The sequence below is a fragment of the Ochotona curzoniae genome, unplaced genomic scaffold (genome assembly GCF_017591425.1).
Source record: "Ochotona curzoniae isolate NIBS_2020 unplaced genomic scaffold, NIBS_Ocur_1.0 scaffold_1852, whole genome shotgun sequence".
Classification (NCBI taxonomy): domain Eukaryota; kingdom Metazoa; phylum Chordata; class Mammalia; order Lagomorpha; family Ochotonidae; genus Ochotona; species Ochotona curzoniae.
Window position 1 is genome coordinate 22831153 of NW_024467087.1, and position 21351 is coordinate 22852503.

Genomic DNA, 21351 nt, shown 5'->3' on the forward strand with positions numbered 1-21351 from the left:
GGTCCCAAAGCTTTGGGCCATCCTCGACTGCTTTCCCAGGCCACAGGCAGGGAGCTGGATGGGAAGTGGAGCATCCGGGATTAGAACCGGATATGGGATCCTGGTGTGTTCAAGGTGAGGATTTTAGCCGCTAGGCCACACAGCCGGGCCCCAACCTGAGGGTTCTTAACATCAAGGGGCCAGCTAGCCTACTCAGGGTGCTGGAAACAGCCTCACTACTCTCTGGGAGATGCAAGGCATTCAGCAGGGAGCTCAGGGAGAGAAATGTGGGTAGGGATGCACCTGGAGGTGAGTTACGGGGAGCGAGTCACACTTGGGTCCCTGCCTGGGGAGTTCTTGGCTGCAGGTGTAATTGAGCTGTATCCTCGTCCCAGCCTGGATGGGGGACAATATGTTCTGCTGTGTGGCCAAAAGCTAGGCCAAAGGCTGGCACCTGCATGGCAAAGGCTCCAGCTCATCAATGTTTTCTTAGGAATCAAAACACTTCCTGTTCCTTCAGGGGAGGGGAGAGGGATGGTGCCTTTTTTTGGCGAGTCTTCTTGGCTTATGGGCATAGCAGACCCTACTGGAAACACAATCTGTGTGAGGAACCAACTTCCTACAGCCAACAAGGCAGCATGCTCCTCGGGCTTGGCTGTGAACTTGGACTAGAGGATTGGAGATCTGGGCTCTTGTTCTCTTTGTCTCCATATGTGCACACGCACACACACACACACCGAGATAGAGAGAGAAAGCTCCCATCACTGACACATTTGAAAGCACCTCCTGCATTCAAAGCTCATTATTCAGGATATAAAAAGGCTTGGAAGATGCCAAGCTCAACACACCCAGAGAGGGCAGAGTAGAGGGAGTGTTTTTTCCTTCTTTTCCTCCTCCTCCTCTTTCTTTTCCTTCTCCTCCTCCTCCCTTTTCTTTTTTTTTCTTTGTTTTCTCCTCATGCAGCTTTAACCCCAGCCCTGTAGCAGCTTACAAGTATATGCTGTGAGTCTCTTTGAGGCATTGGCGAGGCCAGGAATTGCCAGTAGCAAACATTTTCAAACTGGAGCAGTTCAAGCTCACATGCCTAGGCCTGGGGAGGTGGTGGGAAGAAGAGGGATGAGAGCCAGCACTGTGGCATCATGGGTTAAATTTCCAAAATCACATGGATGCTGGTTCAAGTCCCACCTGTTCCACTCCCAGTCCAGCTAATGTGCCTGAGCAAACAGCAGAGTATGGCCCCTGCATCCATATGGAAGTCTCAGAAGAAGCTCCTGGCTGCTAGCTTTGGGTCAGATCAGCTTAAGCTATAGCAGACATTTTGGGAATGAACCAATGAATGGGAGGTTTCTGTCACTCCTTTTCTCTCTCTAACACCACCTTTTTATTTATTTATTTTTAATTATTATTTTATTTTGATAATCTTTACATAGTTGATTAGGGCACAAAGGGTCAAGGGTTACAGAAAAGTAGGTAAGACCATTGTTTCTACATTCTCTCTCTCTCTCTTTTTTCTGTATCTGGAGGAAACTGGGATATAAAAGGGAGAAGCCCCACCCAGCCTCCCAACCATCCCAGGGTCCCTGACGTGGGGCATGCTCTGAGGGTCCTGCTCAAATAGTTTTGATAGTTCAACAGTTCTGAATTGCTGCCAATCTCACTGCTCCAAGCACGATGGAATCTATTCAGAATCCACTGGCTGACATAGTCCAGCTTAGAGTCTCCATTTGCCCAGATTTTCGCTGCCAACACTTGGCTGGGGTAGTTGAATTTGTTCTGTCCTGTGTTGTGGTACCAGGTGTCCTCTGCAGGTTTCGATGAACTGCCATATCCTCCATATGCACCTGGATATGCTGTCCACTGCTCTGTCTGAGCCTCTGGGGAAGCCCAGCTGTAACACATGCACTCCATTGTCAGACCGTGGAACCTACACCTCTCTTCATGGTTGGGGTTCTGAGATCAGCAGTTCAGTTGGAGGGATACCTAAAGAAACTTCATCTGAAGTGATCCCAGACCAGATTCTTGTGTGTGCATGCCATAACGCCACTTTTTTAAAAAAGATTTTTTTTTCTTTATTTGAAAGGTAGATTTACAGTGAGAAGGAGAGATAGAGAGGATCTTCTATCCACTGACTCTTTCTCAAAATGGCCAAAATGGCCAGAGCTGAGCTGATCTGAAGCTGGATTTCAAGAACTTTTGTGTCTTCCATATGGGTGCAGCATGGTCCCAAGGACTTGGGCCATCCTCTACTGCTTTCCCAGACTATAAGCAGGAAGCTAGATTGGAAAAGTGGTAGCTGGGACAGGAACCAGTGCCTGTATGGGATGCCAGTGCTGCAAGGTGAAGAATTAGCCTGTTGAACCACCACACTGGCCCTCAAAATAAATCCTTAAAAAAAAAAAAAAAGAGGGATGATGCTAGCAGAATAGTAGGGTAGTCTACATCTTCAAAGGACAGTTCAGAGTAATTAGCTACAGACTACTATATCTGCTATTTCTGAATCTCTTGGGTATTGGTTGGGGGTCCAGTATAGTCTAGGCTTAGGGGAAAATTTTAGTGCCCAGTCCAGCTTGTGGCTTTATATTGAACTCCTGTCTAATTCCTGTGTCACCAGCTTCCATCTGACTCATGCTTTGTCCCATTCCCTAAGACTTCTTGGTTCCTGAAAGTGCCTTGATATCCCTCGTTGCCCCAGAAATAACCTCTCTAACCTTCAGCAGTCAGCCACAGAGCTTTCCCCACTCATCTTCCTAGTTTGAAATTCAAAGCTTTTTGAAATGCCATTAGGTTAATTTATTAGTGTTCTGCAGCCTGTTAGTTAAACAAATGGTGGTTGATTGGAAATGTAAGGAGAAGTGTAATTGTGACTTGCTAAGTTCCCATTAGCTAAAATATGGTCTCACAGACAACTCAACCAGGTTGCAAGAAGAAGCCAAGGACCCCCCACAGTTTTCCCCACTAGAAAGTGTTGTGGACAGCACTTTCCAGGGCCCTCAAGGAAGTGATGACACAGGGGCTGGGAGGAGAGAATATTTGTTTGACAAGGGCCTAGTGTCCCTTTTTAAAAATTGTAAATAACTCTTTGATTTATATTATCAAAAAAAAAAAACCTAAGTAAACTAAAAAAATTCAGAGAAGCATAAACAAAGAAATGAAAACCTTCAGCCAGAGATAATCATGGGTAAGACTGCACGTATGTCCTTCCAGTCTTTTTCTAGACACTGCTACACCTTTCTATCACTGCCTAGAATATAATTTCTGTATATACTGATAACAGCAATATATATTTAAAGTAAGCTTTTCAGATAATAGAAAAGAATAAAATGAAAATGACCCTAATCCCATTATCTTTAAAAAAGATTTTATACTTATTTGAAATATAAAGTTACAAAGAAAGCTGAAGAGACAGAGAAAGACATCATACATGTACTGGTTCACTCCCAAATGGCTGCAAGAGCTGGGGCCAAGCCAGGCTGAAGTCGGGAGTTAGGAGTTTCTTCTGAGTTTTCCACTTGTTTCTCAGGGGTCCACATACTTGGGCTATCTTCTTTTGTTTTTCCAGGAACATTAGGAGGGAGCTAAATACTGATGGAGCAGCTGGAACTTGAGCCAGTGGGATGCCAGTTAGAGGTTGTGGTTTAACTCACTGCACCACAGTGCCAGCCCCAACTGTTAACATGAGAGAAGGTGATAGGGACACAGAGAGAATGAATTCCCATTCTCCAGTTCATTCCCCAAAATGTCCTCAATGGTCAGGGCTGTGCAGAGACACTCGGGAGTTAGGAACTCACTGTGAGTCTCCTATGTGGATGTCAGGGACCCAAGCACTTTCGGCATCATCTACTGCCTCCCAGAGTGTGCATTAGCAGGATGCTGGAATCCAGAGCAGAGCTGGAACTCCAACTTAAGTTCTCTGATGTGGGGTGTGGGTGGCTTTACCACTAGGTCAGATACATGACCTGGCATACTTTTATGTGCTTTTCACTTAGTCTTTGATTGTGTGCATGCTCCTACATCAACAAATTTCCATCTGAAATATGCTGGGTAATGGTTGCACAGCCACCGTGCAAACTGACCCTATTCTATCCTTTTTTTCTTTGCAGGAGAGACAGGCTTGGGCAAGTCTACTCTCATGGACACCTTGTTCAACACCAAATTCGAGGGGGAGCCAGCAACCCACACACAACCTGGTGTCCAGCTTCGGTCCAATACCTATGACCTTCAGGAGAGCAATGTGGGACTGAAGCTCACAATTGTTAGCACAGTGGGCTTTGGGGACCAGATCAACAAGGAGGACAGGTAAGGGGAGGCAGTGGGGTGAGGATGTGGTTGGGGGACCACACAGGGGAATTTACTACAGGGAGCATGGAGACAGCACAGATGCTGGGGCCCAGCTTATCCTTCTAGCTGTCCCCACCCAGGGTTCCTGTCTACAGTACTTGTTCCACTCTGAATGATTTACCAAAGAGTTTCTTTCAAATGCAGTAGGGTGATTTCAAAAAGTTCATGCAAATGTGACATTACAGGATAGCTTGATTTTGGTAGGGAGCATTTTTGAAATACATGTATTGTTTTTCATAACCCTCGTGTGCCATGAACATTTTGAAGGCTCCCTCATATGTGAATGGGGTCTCAGTTCTGTTCAGCATACACCATTGAGCTCTTATCTCGTGCCAGGTGTTGACTTGGTCTCTGCCCTTTCAGGGCACTCACAGGCAAGCAGTTTTAGGTAAATAATTTCCATGGAATGTGATTTATTCTGTCAAGGTACAGACAAGGTAAAGGACGAGTTGCAATGAGAGCACAAAGGCCAGAACAGTTGGTTCCACATGGGAAGGTCAGGCGAGCCTTCACAGAGGACGGACAGGCTCCCTGAGCTGACTCAGCCAGGCCAAGGAATGGGACAAGGGCATTCCAGGCAGAGGAAATTGCTTGGACGAAGGCAAAGTGATCTGGAAGTTTCTGCCATATTCTTTTTTTTTTTTTAAGATTTACTTATTTTTATTAGAAAGACATATTTACATAGAGAAGGAGAGACAAAAATCTTCTATCCACTGGTTTACTCTGCACATCCCAAGCGGAGCAGATTTAAAGCTATGAGCCAGGAACTTCTTGCAGGTCTTCCTGGCAAGAAGAGCCCTGGGTAGAGGGCTCCAAGACTTTGGGCCGTCCTCTACTGCTTTCCCAGGCTCCAAGCCGGGAGCTGCATGGAAAGTGGAGCAGCCAGTACATGAACTGCTGGCCATATGGGATGCTGGTACTTGGACTTGGTGGATTAGCCAATTGAACCACCGAGCCAACCCTCTAGAGTGTTCTAGGGAATTACAATTTCCTCTGCTTGGCTGAATAGACTCAGCTACTGTGGAGCTAAAGCAGCATAAGCCTTAGGATCTTTGCGTACACAAATCCCTTCTAAGACCTGTCATCATTTTCTATTATTTTGGGGAGGGCCCTTAGGTAGTACAAATCTAAGGCCACACAAAACCTGGACCAGCCTCTGGACTAGCATTTGGGATGAAAGCAGGGATGATGAACCTGAAGAGGAAAGCAGCAGGCAGGTCAATGAGGGATACAGACAGTATGCAAACATGGTGTTATTGAAGGAGTTTAACAGTAGAATGATATAGTCTCATCCGTCTTTAAATAAGGTACTTTGGGGGGCCAGCACAATGGAAAGCTAAGCCTCCATCTACAGCACTAACATCACATATAGCCACCAATTCATGTCCCAGCTACTCCACTTTTGATCCAGATCCCTGCTAATGGTCTGGGAAAGATAAGCAGAGGATAAGCCAAGTCAATGGGACTCTGCACTCATGTAGAAAATCCAGAAAAAGCTCCTGGGCTCCCGGGTTCAGCTTGGCTCAGCTCCAGCCATTACGGCCACTTGGGGAGCGCACCAGTAGATTTGTCTCTCCTCTCTCTGTAACTGCTTTTTCAATATATATAAAAGTGTTCTTTTGGAAGGTATGGAGATAAGATAGAAGAGCAAGACCAATTGATAGACTATTAGATTAATTAAATCAAGGTGGAACTAAGATGGATGCTGAGGTCGGGAAAGGAGACAGGACTTGGAAGACTTGTGCCAATTGTGAAGGCAAAGTTAAAATCCAGATTGAGGCTAGAAGTTTTGCCTTTGGAAAATGGACAGGTGATGCAAGGTGCTTGGCAAGAGAAGTCACCTGAGGTATTAGGAAAGGCCAGGTTTTTTAGGTATTCAACTCTGTTTCATAGCAGTTTGTGTTGAAACTCTCTGAACTATCAAGATCACAAAATGACCTTGGGGGGTAAGCAGCTGACTACAGAGTCGGGGATCAGATGAGGTCTGTGTTGGAAATACAGACATGGGTTATTCAGGCACCTGTAAGGTAGCCTGGGAATCAGAACAGACTAAGAATCTTGGGATAAAGGCAAAAGCATGTGATGGTTAAGTTAGTAGGTGGAAAAAAGGTTATCTTGAAAAGGGAGGTAGGAGGTCCAGGAAAGACTGTCTGGAGAACATTTGAGAGTGAGTCAGGGTGTGGGGAGGCTGAGAAAAGGATGTGATGAGGCCTGGGTTCAGCACAGGGTGGGGTGGGGGCAGACCGACACCATCTGCCTTGAACCCAATATGACATGGCTAGCACGTGAGTGTGATGATTCAGAAAACACCATTCGCGTGTTGAGCAGTGTCTACCGGTCCTCTGATGTCTTCCTTAAACCTGTGACGGCCATACTCACTTCCTTAAAAAGAACAAATATATGCAGTGTTTTATTTAAACTGATTCTGTCTTCTGTATTAAATTCTAGAATACCTACTCTGCTTTTTATAGTCTTGCTTGTTGTCCTAGTTTTGTTTGTAAGACAGGAGGTGGGGTGCTTTTGTCTTGGTAGTTAAGACACCACTTGGGATGCCCTCTTCCCATATCAAGGTGCTTGGGATTGGAAACAGGCTCCAAATTTCTTTTTCAGATTTATTCGTATTGGCAGAGTTATAGAGAGAGGAAGAGCCAGAGGGACCGAGAGCTCTTCCATCCACTGGTTCACTCCCCAAATGGCTGAAATGACCACAGCTGAGCTTATCCAAAGCCGGGAGCCAGGAATTTCTTTTGTGTCTTCCACATGGGTTCAGGGACCCAAGTATTTGGGCCATCCTCTGCTGCTTTCACAGGCACATTAGCAGGGAGCTGGATTAGAATTGGAACAACTGGGGCACAAACCAGGGCTCACGTGGGATGCCAGCATTGCAGGCTGTAGCTTTATCTACTATGCCACAACATCAGCGCCTGGGCTGCACTTTTTCAAAAAATATATCTGATTTATTCAGCAGGCAGAATTTCAAAGAGAGAGATATCTTCCATCGACTGGTTCATTCCACAAATAACCTCAATGACTGAGGCTGGCTATGATGTATTCCGGAGTTCCTTCTAGGTCTCCTATGTGGGTAACAGGGCCCAGGAATGTTGGCCATCTTCCACTACGTTCTCATGCTCATGAGCAGAGAGTTGGATCTGGATGTGGAGCAGCTGGAACTCACAGAGTACTGGTGTCACAGGTGGTGGTTTAACCCTTTGTGCCACAACATTGGCCACTAGGCTCCACTTTTGATTCTAGCTTCCTGTTAATACTGGTCCTTGGAGGCCTCAGGTGATGACTGAAATAGTTGAGTCCTTTTTACCGACATGGGAGACTTGTATTGAGTTCCTGGCCCTCAAGTTTGGCCTAGTCCAGTACTGGATGTTGCAGACAGATGGGGAGGATCGAGGAGTGTTATATCATTTAGCATATATGACAGTGTTAGAAATGGTGTCCTGGAAACTAAAAACCAAACAATATTCATGGGATTTTTTCCGCTATGAAGGTCATTACTATGTTTAGGAATCATAATTCCTAATGCCAGATTTCTGTGACTGCCAAGTGACTGGAAGTAAGGACATAAAGGTATCAAACAACAGAACAGAAAATTCCAAGATCAGGTTCATGTTTATGTGGAAATACAGCATATGCAAGTCTGCGGGGAAAGAATGAACTCTTCAAAAATGAAAGTTGGAAAATAAGCCATCCATTCAGGAAAAAATAAATAAAAGCAGACCCTCCCACACAAGTATCACTCACAAAAATAGATTTCCATTGGACTACAACAATAAATTCTAAAAATACAGGAAAAAATATTGGACAATAGTTTCATAATTTCCAATCATGACAGGAAATCCAAAGTCACAGAAGTAAAGACTGCCAAATTTAAATTCACTAAAACAAATTTTAAGAGTTTTGCATAAGGAAAGGAATGTAGAAACAAGCTACATATGTGTGGGGATGAAATATTTGCAACCTATATAATGGGATTTTTCTAAAAGATAAAACAAGTTTTCACAATTAACAGAGAAATAAACAGATAAATGATGGAACAGGGAAATACAAATGGCCAATCAACATGTGAAATGATGCTCATTCAACTTCTCTAGTAATTAGGGAAATACAAAATAAGACAATAAAATATTTTCGTCATTTTTGCAAACGATGATATGTGTTCACTGACTTGAAGTAATTCTGGGTTGTTTTGCAGTGTAAATTGTTAGAGATTTTAGATGGCAAATTTGGCAGTCTTTGTTAAAATTTAAAGTGTGAATAACTTATGACCCGGCAGTTCTACTTTTAAGCAAATAGCCCAGAGAAACAATTGTGCATGTGCATGAGAAGCATACAGAAAGGATGCTCACTTCAGCACTGGTGCTCCAATATGAGAGATTTGAACAGGGACAAATCGTTAGTGTAGCGGTTAATGCCTGTGTCCCATAATGTAGTAATTGAGTTCAGATTCCTCTTCTGTTCGCAAAAGCAGCTTCCCTCCAATTCAGATCCTAGGAGGCCACAGGTGATATCTCCAGCAGCTGAGCCCCTGCCACCCACAGTGGGGACCTGGATGGAGTTCTGGGTGCCTTTGGTCTGGCCCAGCCCTAGATGCTTTGAAAATTCAGGAGGGGAACCCAAGGATGAAAAATATCTATCTCGCTTTGATTTTTTTTTAAAGATTTGTTTATTTACTTGTAAGGCAAAGTGATAGAGAGCAAGAGAAAAAGAAACAGATTCTTTTCATCTGCCAATTCACTCCTCAAATGGCTGCAGAACCCAGGACTGGGCCAAGCCAAAGCCAGAAGCCTGCAACTCCAGGTGATGGACACAAGCAGCTTAGGCCATCTTTCTAGGCACGTTAGCAGGGAGTTAAATTGCAGGTGACACAACTGGCTTTGAATTGGTGCTTACATGAGATGCCAGTGTCATAGATGGCAGCTTAATTTAATTGTACCACAATGCTGTCTCCCTCTGCCTTTCAAATAAAAATAAATGTATTTTAAGTTTTTTTTAAATAAAAAATCTAAGCAATCTAAACCTCCATCAATAAAACAACTGAATGAACTGTGGTACAGCCACACCGTGGAATTGTGTTTGTGAGTTTAAAGAATGAGGTAGATACATACGAGTCTACTTCAAAAAGTTTGTGGAAAATGCAATTAAAAGATAAGTTTCTTTTGATAAAGATAATTTTTGAAATTCATGAATCATTCTTTTCATAATACCCACTTTCTATGACCTTTTTGAAAATCTCTAATGCAGATTGGTTTCAGCTTTTTGAACCAGAATTAATGTATTTTTAATTTTGTGGGTTTTTTTTCCCACAAATTTGCAGTTCCCTTGTATACATGCACCTGAACTGGGGAGGCAATATGCAGCCTGATGGCCTCAAGTTTGTTGGTGAAGTAGAAGATCCAAATCATCTTGGGTGAAGGGGGCTGACAAGTCAGTTTTGGAACTTGATTTCAGAGGAGATAAGTTTACAGGGATCAAAATAAGGTCAATGGGAAGGGAACCTGTCAAAGTCAAGTAAAGGGATTGTCATTTTACTCCAGAGACTATAAATTTGTAGTAGTGTAAAGATCTACATGTTTGTGTTTACGTGTAGGCAACTTTAGCAGTATAGGAGCAGAGAAAGTAAACCCTGAAACCAATTCAGAGTAGCAGTTTTACTGGACAAATAAGAGTGAAAGGTCAGCGGTGGAATGGAGATGAGGGTGCTCATTAAGGAAAAAATGGTCCATGGAATTCAGCCTGAGAAAACAAGGAAGGAGGCCAGGAAGGGACTGACACCCTGAAAATGATGGCAAGAGTGAGGGTGCAGAGCCAAAATGAAGTGACAGATGGGTCTCAGCAGGATTGACGCCCTAAGAGAACTGTGTAGATATGCAGTGGTCAACAGATCACAGTAGTAGAGTGAAGTTCTTGGTTAGCCCTGATTTGGCTAATGGTAAGGTGGGTAGGTGACTAAAGAAGAGAGGGCCGAGGGTTGTAAAAAATAAAGGCCATTCAAGCAATAAAGGGGCTGAAGGTGGGTAGGCAAGCATTACATTTCCATGCACCTGAAGAAGTAGGCATGTTCTGTGAAGAGCCAATGGTGTCCTCTCTTCTCAAATTGATATGCATAATAAACCACTGGGGCTCTTCTTCATCAAGTTTATGCACCCTGGGTCTGGACTAGAGGCTGGAGAGGCGACATCTGTCTAGCTGTCAGGTGCTGCTGCTACTGCTGTTGATTGAAGGACCAGCCTCTGAGGAGCTAAGATACAGTTTTGTTGACCGTGGTACAGGGATTTCAGAGGGCACGTGTGCCTCCTTGTTAATTCCTAAAAGAACCATATCCTAAATGCAGGCTGAGCAGCAATAAGAAGTTAGGACTTGTAATGAGCATAAATGCTATGTTGAGACATTTGAAACAACTGAAAGAGGAAATGAAAATATCAGTGCAGGTACTGCAAACATTAGCTAACCTGCACTTGTAACTGAAGAAACTGCTGAATTGTAGTTTTTTAAAATTAATAATGAAAAAGGATCTATTTTTTCCCATCCAAGTTCAATGATCCTCTGAATTTTAGCCACAGACTTTGTAGAGATCTGTGGACCCCAGGTTCATAACTGCTGCCTTGAAATGGTCCAAAAGAGTAGTAGTGGCAACGAGGAAGGTAAGAGTGTGCTGGAGCTGGTCTTAGTCCAAGATGGAAAGGATCCTAGTAAGACAGGGAAGAAAGAGCTGAGAAGACTGCCCTCCTCAGCCCTCCTTAGAACGTGGGTGTGGGAGGTGGAGAAATTTTCAGTAGAAAAAGACATGAGAAAGGCAGCAGCTTGGAGAAGAAGCAGTGTTGCCTGTGTAGGGGAAGGGATTCTGTTTTTACCATGGACTTAAGTCCAGGGAGCGTTAAGGGAGTGCGGAAGAGTGATGGCCACTGGAGGAAAGGGGAGGATGAGCTCCTGGGAGTGACGGGAGGGGAACCCGGGGTGGCCCATTCCAGACAGCAGGCTAGACAGCAACACTGAGGATACAGCGATGACTAAGACAAAGATGATTCACCCGTCTGGGCCAGGGGGCACGCAGCTGCTGCTGGCTGATTGGTTGGGTTCATTGCTCTGACAATGCATGCGCCTCTTCAGAGACTCTCAGACACAGACAGAAAGAGACACCCAGGGCATGACTAGAGACTCTAGGGGAGAAGCAAGCTAAATGCATACTGCTTTTTTTTTTCCTGCTTTGATCCTCTTTTGCATAGCCCTTCCCAAAAAAGCTATGTAATAGAGAAAAATAAATGAAGTCATGTCATGTTCGAATGATTCAAAGCAGCCAGTCATCTGCGAATTAACTAGGTAAAGGTGGGGGGAATTGTTCCCCTCCCTCACCTTGAATTCTTCAGGAACCTTCTGAGGATCTTTGCCACCAAACAGATCCTTTGATGCTTTTACTCTGCAGAACAATGTGGACTCCTTAGTCCGCATGAAGGATCAAAGGAAGACAGGACGGGTGATATTTTTAGGGTTTTCTCTGACGCGCCTTGCATGTGGCTCTCTGTGTGCAGCTCTCAGAATTCAGGTTCTTGTTTCTTTTCTACAAATGTCATTTTCCCTTTCTCTGTTAGGAGGATCTTGCCTAAAGGCTCAGGAGGTAGGCTTCCCACAGGCTGGAGGAGGGAGGTGATGCTTTGGGCCTAGCTGCTGCTTTGATCATGTTCCCTTTGGGTTGCACTGTCCTAGGGCTGCCTGCCCTTCGCCCACATGGCACACCTCTCTCCCAGGCTGAAGCAGTTAGGCAAGGGAGATGAGAACACAGGCAGCGCTGAAGCTAAGCTGACACAGTTAGAGCAGAAAGAGGCCGGGGTGTGGATGAGGGAATTAGAAGTGGCCTGGGAAGGGAGAGGGAGAAGGGGAGGGAGGAAGCATCTCAGGGAGGTACAGGATGGAGAGGAGCAAGGTGCTATCATTTAGGAGGTTTTTATGGGGGCCACTGTTGTGGTATAGTAAGCTAAGCCTCTTAGTGCATCACCAGCATCCGATATGAGCACTGGTTTGTGTCCTGGCTGCCCCATTTCCAATCCAGCTCTGTTCTTATGGCCTGGGAAAGCAGTGAAGGATGGCTGAAGACCTTGGGGATCTTGCACCCATGTGGGAGACTTAGATGAAGCTCTCAGCTTCTGGCTTCAGATCGGCTTAGCTCCAACCATTGTGGCCATTTGGGGAGTGAACCAGCAGATGAAGACCCCTCTTTTTCTCTGTATTTCTGTAACTCTGCCTTTCAAATAAAAGTAAATACATAAAAAAAAAAGAAACCTTGGCAAGACTTGCTGGCCATCTGGGGGAGGCTGGAGTGTAGGTGCTGTGAGTTGGGGTGCATGTGCACAGGTGCAGAGGGTGTGTGGGGGTGGGCTCTGCCTACACTGTGCCTGCATGCTTAGATTTCAAAATCACAGCAATGGAGGAAATGAGAACTGCCAAGGTACCTGACCCTAAGGGGAGCGAGGTGTAGAGGTCTACTCATTCTAGCAAGAATGAACAAAAGACCCAGATGATTCTGCCAAAATTCCCCAGCTTTCACTCTTAAGAATCACAGAGTTGGGGGAGACACGAAGTCAAGACATAAGCATGACCTGCAGGACAGTCAGCCTGTCCACAGCTGTTACCAGCAGACTTCACACTATATTGGGACCCCACAGGGAATAGAGAGACACCATCAGGAAGACACAGTGAAACTAAGAGAACACTGATCCTGGAAAAGCAACCTATTGCCGTGATGTTTTGGGGGCACAGAAGGCATTTCTGGCTGTGGGAAGGAGGTGGGTGTTAAACTGAGGCCTGAGATCTGTCAGGACAAAGATTGGGATGAGGAGAGAGAAGTGGGATTTCCAGGGGAAAGGAACATTGGTGGGTATAGGTTTGACTCATACTGAGGCCAAAGGAGTGGCCAGGCCAACAGGATTGGAGCCCAACTGAGGGAAGATGTGCAAGTACATATAATGGGGTCAGATTCCAGAAGGCATTTTGAACTTCTGAATGGACTGTGGCAAGGTTTTTGCAGGGGTCTGATCATTTCACTACTCTCCCTTGTTAGCTACAAGCCCATCGTGGAATTCATCGATGCACAGTTTGAGGCCTACCTACAGGAGGAACTGAAGATCCGAAGAGTGCTGCACACTTATCATGATTCCCGGATCCACGCCTGCTTGTATTTCATTGCCCCCACGGGTCATTCCCTAAAGTCCTTGGACCTAGTGACGATGAAGAAGCTGGACAGTAAGGTATGGAGGCTGGGTTGGGCTGTGGGGGCTGGACAAGCTGAATTCACTCTTACTGATCTCTTGGCAAAGGAGATGCTTGACTCCATGAGACATTCTGTGACATCGTTCTCCATTTCTCTATAAAGAGGGTTTTATGGACATGGCACCTGTCTGCTTTCCTGGTACTGAGGATGGGTTGGGCCTGAGTTGTCTTTCTGCCTTGCTCTCTCTTGAGATTGAGGATGCATCAAGCAAGATGGTGGCATAGGTCTAGGAGCACAGCCTTGAGTAAGGCAAAAATAGTTCTTTGTCCTAGCATGAGTTGGACTGGGCTTGAATTGAATATGCAAACATGGCATTGAAAAGTCTTCTTATCAATAGTAATTTTTATGGGAGCAGGCAACATGCATTAGGCTCTTGTTATATGGCCCCGTTGAGTTCCACATGGAAAATCTCACTGAATTTATCCAGTCCCGTGAGAGGAGCATGATTGTTATCCTCATTTTTCCAAAGAGAAGACTGATGCTCTGAAAGATTAAATGGCTTGCTCATTGTCAGACACCTGGCTACCAGAAGAACCCAGACTCTGTGTCATACTGTATCCCCTACCACTTATAATTAGACAATAACTCAATCATATTAGAGAATTATATGCTATTCAAGGAAATTGACCACAGGATTGTCTCTTATGAAAGATTTATTGATTTTATTTGAAAGACCGAGAGAGAAGGAGGGAAACAGAAAGAAAGAAACTTTCCATCTACTGGTTTCATTCCCCAAGTGGTGACAATGACCAGGGCTAAGCCAGACTGAAGCCAGGAGCAACAGCTGGATTTCCCATGAGGGTCACATCAAGCCATCTTCTGCTGCTTTTTTCTTTTTTAATTACGTATTTTTGTTGGAAAGTCAGATTTACAGAGAAGAGAGACAGAAAGATCTTCCATCCTCTGGTTCACTCCCCAAGTGGCCACAATGGCTGGAGCTGAGCAGATCTAAAGCCAGGAACCAGCGGCTTCTTCCAGGTCTCCCATGCGGGTAAAGGGTCCCAAGGCTTTGGGCTATCTTCAACTGTTTTCCCAGGCCAAGCAGGGAGCTGGATGGGAAGTGGAGCAGCCAGAATATGAACCGGTGCCCATATGGGATTTCAGGGCATGCAAGGCAAGAACTTTAGTCACAAGGCTACCACACTGGGCCCATCTTCTGCTGCTTTTCCTAGGTCATCAGCAAGGGTCTGAGTCAGAAGTGGAACATCTGGGACTTAAATCCAGTGCCCATATGGGATGTCAGTGTCACAGGTAGCAGCTTTACTTACTATGCCACAGCACCAGCCCACACAGGATTTTTTTTAAAAAAAAGATTTGTTTAATATTATTTATTTGAAAGTAAGAGTTAGAAGAAGAGACAGAGAAACAACTTGGCCAGTCCAAAGCCAGGAGCTTAGAGGCTCATCCAAGCCTCCCACATGGGTGTAGGAGCCCAAGGTCTGTGTCCTCATTCACTGGCTTCACAGGCCACCAGCAAGGAGTTGGATTGAAAGTGAAGTCACCAGGACTGGAACTAGCACCCATATGGAGTGCTCATGCCACAGGTATAGGCTTACCCTGATTAGATGCATTGGCCCCATCCCACAGGATTTTTTTTAAAAATCTCTATTTCTAGTACATTTCCCCGAGTACTTGCTATGTGTCAGGAAGTCTGATGAGTACTTTATGTGCATTATTTTATTGAATCCTTCCACTAATCCAGTGTGGTGGAACTGTGGTTACTCTCCTTTCACATATGAAGAAATGGAGGTGCAGAAAATCGAGACTGTAGCTTGTTCAAAGTCAGACAGCTTGTAATGGGGCTGGGATTTGACCTAAGTCCCTGGGATGGCATGGTATGTTGCTTTAGAGAATCTCATTTTTACTCAGCCATTTAGGAGCACATCTGCTATAGCAACTGAACTTCAGCTATAGCCAGAATGAAGAGGCATTTTTTTTCTTTTTCCCAGCAGTGAACTCACAGCCCAGGCTGCTCTTGAAATGTTATAATGCTCCAAATGCCCCGCACACAGCAGCAGTAAGCCGTGCTGCTGACAGCCTGGTGGGTAGGCGGGGGGCAGTAAAAGGCCTCTGGCATCTGTGAATAGTGTACCAGTGGGGATTTGGGAGAAAGTGACAAGGAGGATTGGCTTTGTCCACAGTTCCACCTTGGCAAGGGCTTTGACCCTGCCACTAGTCCCCAGAGACTTCCAAGGAATGCCTCCAGGAGCCATTCTTCCTCTAATGCATCTCAGGAGTCCTGTGTGCTATCAACCTTTAGGATCACCCCTAGACTTGTCATTCCAGTCCCCCATCCCTTTCAGAACGCATGACCTGAGCACCTTCCATGCTGCCCCACAGGGGTCAGCTGCCAGGAAACACTTTGCTCCCCGTGCAGATCAGAACTTCTCTATGCTCTGTCTCACATGGCCAGATGCATGCCAAGTTTCTTCGCCTTGAGACAGTAAAAGCTTTGTCCTTCCTTGAAGGAGATTTAAATATCTAGTCTCAGGTGGGATAAACTTGGGAGTAATAGTCTCTCTCCTGCTATATGAAATTTGGGGCCCAACATGGTGATGTAGTGGCCTAAACCTCCACCCATGCAGCATCCGATATGAACACCGAATTGTGTCCTGGCTGCTCCACTTCCCATCCAGCTCCCTGCTTGTGGCCTGAGAAAGAGTCAAGAATGGCCCAAGTCCTTGAGACCCTGTACTCACATAGGAGACTCAGAAGAAACACCTGGCTCTTGGCTTCAGATTGGCTCAGCTCCAGCCACTGCAACTACTTAGGGAGAGAATCAGCAGATGGAAAATCTTTATCTCTGTCTCTCCTTTTGTCTATAAATCTGACTTTCCAATAAAAATAAATAAAATCTTGGGCCCGGCATGGTAGCCTAGCAGCTAAAGTCCTCACCTTGAACATGCCAGGATCCCATATGGGCACTGATTCTAGTCCCAGCGGCCCCACTTCCCATCCAGCTCCCTGCTTGCGGCCTGGGAAAGCAGTAGAGGACGGCCCAAAGCCTTGAGACCCTGCACCTGTGTGGGAGACCTGAAAGAGGCTCTGGGCTTCTGGCTTTGGATTGGTTCAGCTCCAGCCATTGCGGCCATTTGGGGTATGAACCATCAGCTGGAAGATCTTCTCTGTCTTCTCCTCTCTATATATCTGACTTTCCAATAAAAATAAATAAATCTTTAAAAAATAAATGAATAAAATCTTAAAAAAGGCTATAAGCAGGGAGCCAGATAGGAGGAGGAGCAGCTGGGACACAAATCAGAGCCCATATGGGATGCTGGCTCTTGAAAGTGGAGAATTAGCCATTGAGCCATCACACTAGGCCCAGTAAATTTGGATTTCAATCCTGGTTCTTCTGTTTGCCTGCTCTTTGTCCTTGGACAAGTTACTGAACCTCTCAATGCCTCAACTTCTCATTGGTACGATAACAGTAATCATTTTTCCTGGATATTAATCTCTCAGGATTAATTGGGTTAATTCATTTAAAATACTTGGTTTAGTACCCAGCACATGATAGGTAAATCTCCTTCGTTTCTAGTGATGGTAGTGTTGTTTGGCGGCAGAGGTAGTCATCCTAAACAACTGGGATCAACTTCTTGGAGAGTCCTAGGTCATACTGCCATCACTTGCAAGTTGCCACCAGTGACCCCATCTTGTTCCTTCTTTCCCTAGGTCAACATCATCCCCATAATTGCCAAATCAGATGCCATATCTAAGAGTGAGCTCACGAAATTCAAAATCAAAATCACCAGTGAACTTGTCAGCAACGGAGTCCAGATCTATCAGTTCCCTACGGATGATGAGTCGGTGGCAGAGATCAATGGAACCATGAATGTGAGTGGGAGTAGGGCAGTTGAGGTGGGGGTTGTTCAACTCTGTGATTATTTTCTCTTTTTAACAAATATTATTTTATTTTTAATATTGTTTACATAGTTGAGAGGGATGCACACCTGTGTGAGTCTCCAATTATGGTAGGGAAGGACAGGTATAGAGGAAGGTGAGTGGGATAAATGTTTCGTTTTTTTTCATCCTGTGTCTGCAGGAAGAAGGTTCAGCCTGTCACTTGCTGGAGTTCCCCCACTTGGGGGATGGGGTGGTGTGTCCCAGCCCAGAGTTCCCTACCTTACCCACATACCTTATTTTTTTTTTAAAGATTTGTTTATTTATTGGGAAGTCAGATATACAGAGGAGGAGAGACAGAGAGGAAGGTCTTCCGTCCGATGATTCACTCCCCAAGTGAGCGCAACGGCCGATACTATGCTGATCCAAAGCCAGGATCCAGGAACTTCTTCCTGGTCTCCCACACGGGTGCAGGGTCCCACAGATTAACCATAACCAGGCCCAGCAGCCTGTGTTAACCAGGCCCAGCATGCCCATCAGCTATTGGCTGGTTTTCTCCCAGCAGTGTAACACTTACCTAGGTGCAAGGCAACCTAAGCAGTTGCCAATCATTTTCTCTTTATGGCTATAATTTTACACATTAGCAGTGCAGCATGTTCTCTGTATATCTTCATGTAGCTGACCCTTAAAGGATCAAGCCTCAGGTATTGGTGGCAGGAGCCGGATCCAAGACATCACTTCTTTCTGGGTGCTGGCCATTGCTAAGCCTCATAGGTGCAGTGATGGCTTGCCAGAGAATAAGGGATGGCAGAGGCCAGCTCTGGGAAGAGTACAAAGCAGGGAAATGAAACCCCCTCCTTTTACCCATCTCCTGGATCCTTCTGTGATTCCACTAGGCCAGGGAGACCCCATGGATCTGCAGGCAATAGTCTGTGTCTCTGATCAAAACAACACCAGAATGCGTGGTGCAGTAAAGACAGGAAAGACTGCCAAGTGGGCTCAGTGCCAGTCTGCATTCAGATCACCAGGCCCTCTGCCCCAAGAGTTTAACCTGATGGATAGACCCCAACTTCGTGCTGCCTAGAGAGACGTTCTTTTTAAATGTTAGGGCTCTGCTCTGTTTTATTAGGAGTGAATGAATAACACAACCGGGTGGCTTCTCCCACCCCCTCCTAGAAGAATGAGTAATAAAAGAGGCAAACATGTGCTCGTGCGCCTTTACAAAGTGTTGATGCTGTCGCTGTGAAACATTCAATGTTGTGATCTCAAGGAGACAGCTATTAGCTTTCAGAAAGCCTCTGCTTTGGGCGCAGACTTCTTGTTCTCTATTGAGAGGCATCAGTTTTTCCTAATGACATAATGCCTGGGTAGAGCCAAACTCAGGAAAGCCTCATAATAAAAGCCATTTTTAGAAAACTTTTCTGCCACCGCTCTGCCCTCTCAATTGTCATTACGGCATTGGGCTGTAATCACCTCCTAGAAACTGGCCAACACATCAGCACAGCAGCACGGCAAGGGATTGTCTCGCCTGGCTTCCTGCCTGTCAGCACAGTCAAGAGATGTTTGTTATTAGAAGTCTGTCATCATCTTTGACAAGTTGGGCTCAAGGGTGAGGCTAAGGGGATTTTGGAAGGTGGAGCTGTATCCTCCATGATTGGCTGTGGGTATTGACAAAAGCAGTGGGGGGGGGGGGGGAAGCTGAGTGCTTGTCCTCATGAGCAGCCAGGGCATTCTGATGAGATAGTCTGCAAGGGTGCTAGGCTGCAGCAAAAGGGAGGCTTGGGGACAAGTGTCATCTAGGTGTCCCCCATAGAGATCTGGCCCATGGATTGTCTAGGTCAGCAAACAGCTTTGTAGCTTGCGGTTGGCTTTGCTGAGAAGAAATAAGAACTAAGAGTTCTCAGGACCCTCAAGATGTCACACAGAACTGCAAGTCACCTAACTGTGGATTAGGAGTGACAGCCACACTGGGCTCTGTTCCCAGCTCAACTCTGGCCTCCTGTTGGAGCCTCTGGCATGCTCATTCTCCAGGCTGGACACCATCTATACTTTGAAGCAGCTACTCTCCACCGTGCTGTTAAGATTGGGATAAGGTTGTGTGGTTCTTTGTGACTCTTCCTAATTTTCCTGTGTTTTATTTTGAAAAATGCAATTCAAGTGGATTCAGTGTTATGCCTGTAGTGACATCACTCACCACTCACTTCTTTGTAGTTTGCCACAGTTTTATGAGTGGGAAAGAGAACAGGGCCATCATTGCTAGTGTGCCTGCAATCAAACATAGCTGTGGAAGGAGTCAGCCTGCGAATGCTCCACATTATATGAGCTGTGATGGGCAAAGGCTGAGGAGTCACTGCTGTATAACACAAACATGGGATTCTTAAGCCTGCTTGCTACCACAACAGTTGTGTCAAAAGTTCCCAGAATTTGGGGTTGACATTATGGCTCAGTGCATTAAACTATAGCCTACAGCAATGCTGTCAGCCCATAAGGAGGCTGGTTTGAGTCCTGGTTGCTCCCATGCCAATCCAACTCCTTGTTAATACTCTTGGAAAAGCTACAGAGAATGTCCCAACTACTTGAGCCGCTGTCACCCGCATAGGTGACCTGAAAGAAGCTCCTTGCTTCAACATGGCCCAGTTCTGGCTGTTACAGCCTTTTGGGGAGTGAACTAGCAGATGGAAGTTTTGTGTGTGTGTTCCCCTCTCTAACTCTTCATTTCAAATAAATAAATCTTTAAAAGAAAGGAAACTCTCAGGATCTTCAGACAAACCATGATGTGTGAGATTACATCACGAGAGACCTAGGCTTGGGTGGTAGGAAAAATGGGCCTTTCAATTCTGGACTATACTCCAGCTCCACAGCTTCAGCCATCCCAACCAGTCATAATGGGAACTAGATTGGAAGAGGTTTGAGAAGTCTGTTGCCCAAGTGAAGTTTATGCAGCTATTTCATTATTCACCACTAAGATTGACTTAGTTATGACACAGTGACAGACACACAGAGAGAGGGTTCACTCCCCCAAACACAACCAGGACTGGACCAGGCTGAAACTAAAAACTGAGTACTCAACCTAGGTTTTCTGCTTGGGTAGCAGAGACCCAGTCACTTGAGCTGCCTCCCAGGGTGTACATTAACAGAAACTAGAGTCAGGAGCTGGAGCTTGAACTCAGACCCAAGCTCTCCTCTGTGGGACACAGGCTTGCCGACTGGCAGCTTAGCCACTTGGCCAATCACCTGCCCTTACCACTAGATTTTATGGCAAGAAATGTGAGCAGTGAAATCACAGCCTCCCACTGTGCTTAGGAATGACTCAGCAAAAATCTTATTTCAGATGAGAGAAGAGGTGGGTAGGACAAAGGAGAGAGAGTTTCTTGCATGCTGTTTGCTTATAACCCACGATCTATACCTCTCTGAAGGTATAGATTTTAATATTAAAAATTGATAAGCTATTTAAATTTAAAGCTACTCTCTGAATGACTCAAATCATGCCAGGGAACAGAAGTAAGCCCAATTATTCAACTAAGCTATCATTTTTTAACAATTTATTTATTGTTCTTTGAAAATTAGATTTACACAGAGAGGAAGAGACAGAGATCTTCCATCCATTGGCTTACTCCCCAAGTGGCTACAGTAGTCAGAGCTGGGCTGATCTGAAGCCAGGAGCTTCTTCCAGGGTTCCCACATGGGTGCAGAGGCCCAAGAACCTGAGCCATCTCTACTGCTTTCCCAGGCCATAAGCACGGAGACTGATTGGAAGTGAAGTACCTGAGACACAAACTGGTGCCTATATGGAATGCTGGCACCGGCAAGCAGAGGATTAACGTGTCATGTCACTGCTTCAGTCCCTAACTAAGCTATTTTTGAGTTCTTGGAGTTGACTGTGCACAAAAGGCATTTGGGTCCAGTGAGAGCACAGAGCACAT

The 21351-nt window shown here is 45.5% G+C and overlaps 1 protein-coding gene across 6 annotated transcripts in view; it reads left to right on the forward strand.

Moving 5' to 3' along the window:
• Window positions 1-21351, forward strand: part of SEPTIN6 (septin 6) — a 72494-nt gene that overhangs the window by 23731 nt on the left and 27412 nt on the right. For all 6 annotated transcript variants that reach the window (XM_041000001.1, XM_041000000.1, XM_041000002.1 and 3 more), the window contains exons 3-5: window positions 4080-4275; window positions 13382-13568; window positions 17261-17422. In XM_041000001.1, the coding sequence (XP_040855935.1) occupies window positions 4080-4275; window positions 13382-13568; window positions 17261-17422 (545 nt within the window). The remainder of the gene's footprint in view (window positions 1-4079; window positions 4276-13381; window positions 13569-17260; window positions 17423-21351) is intronic.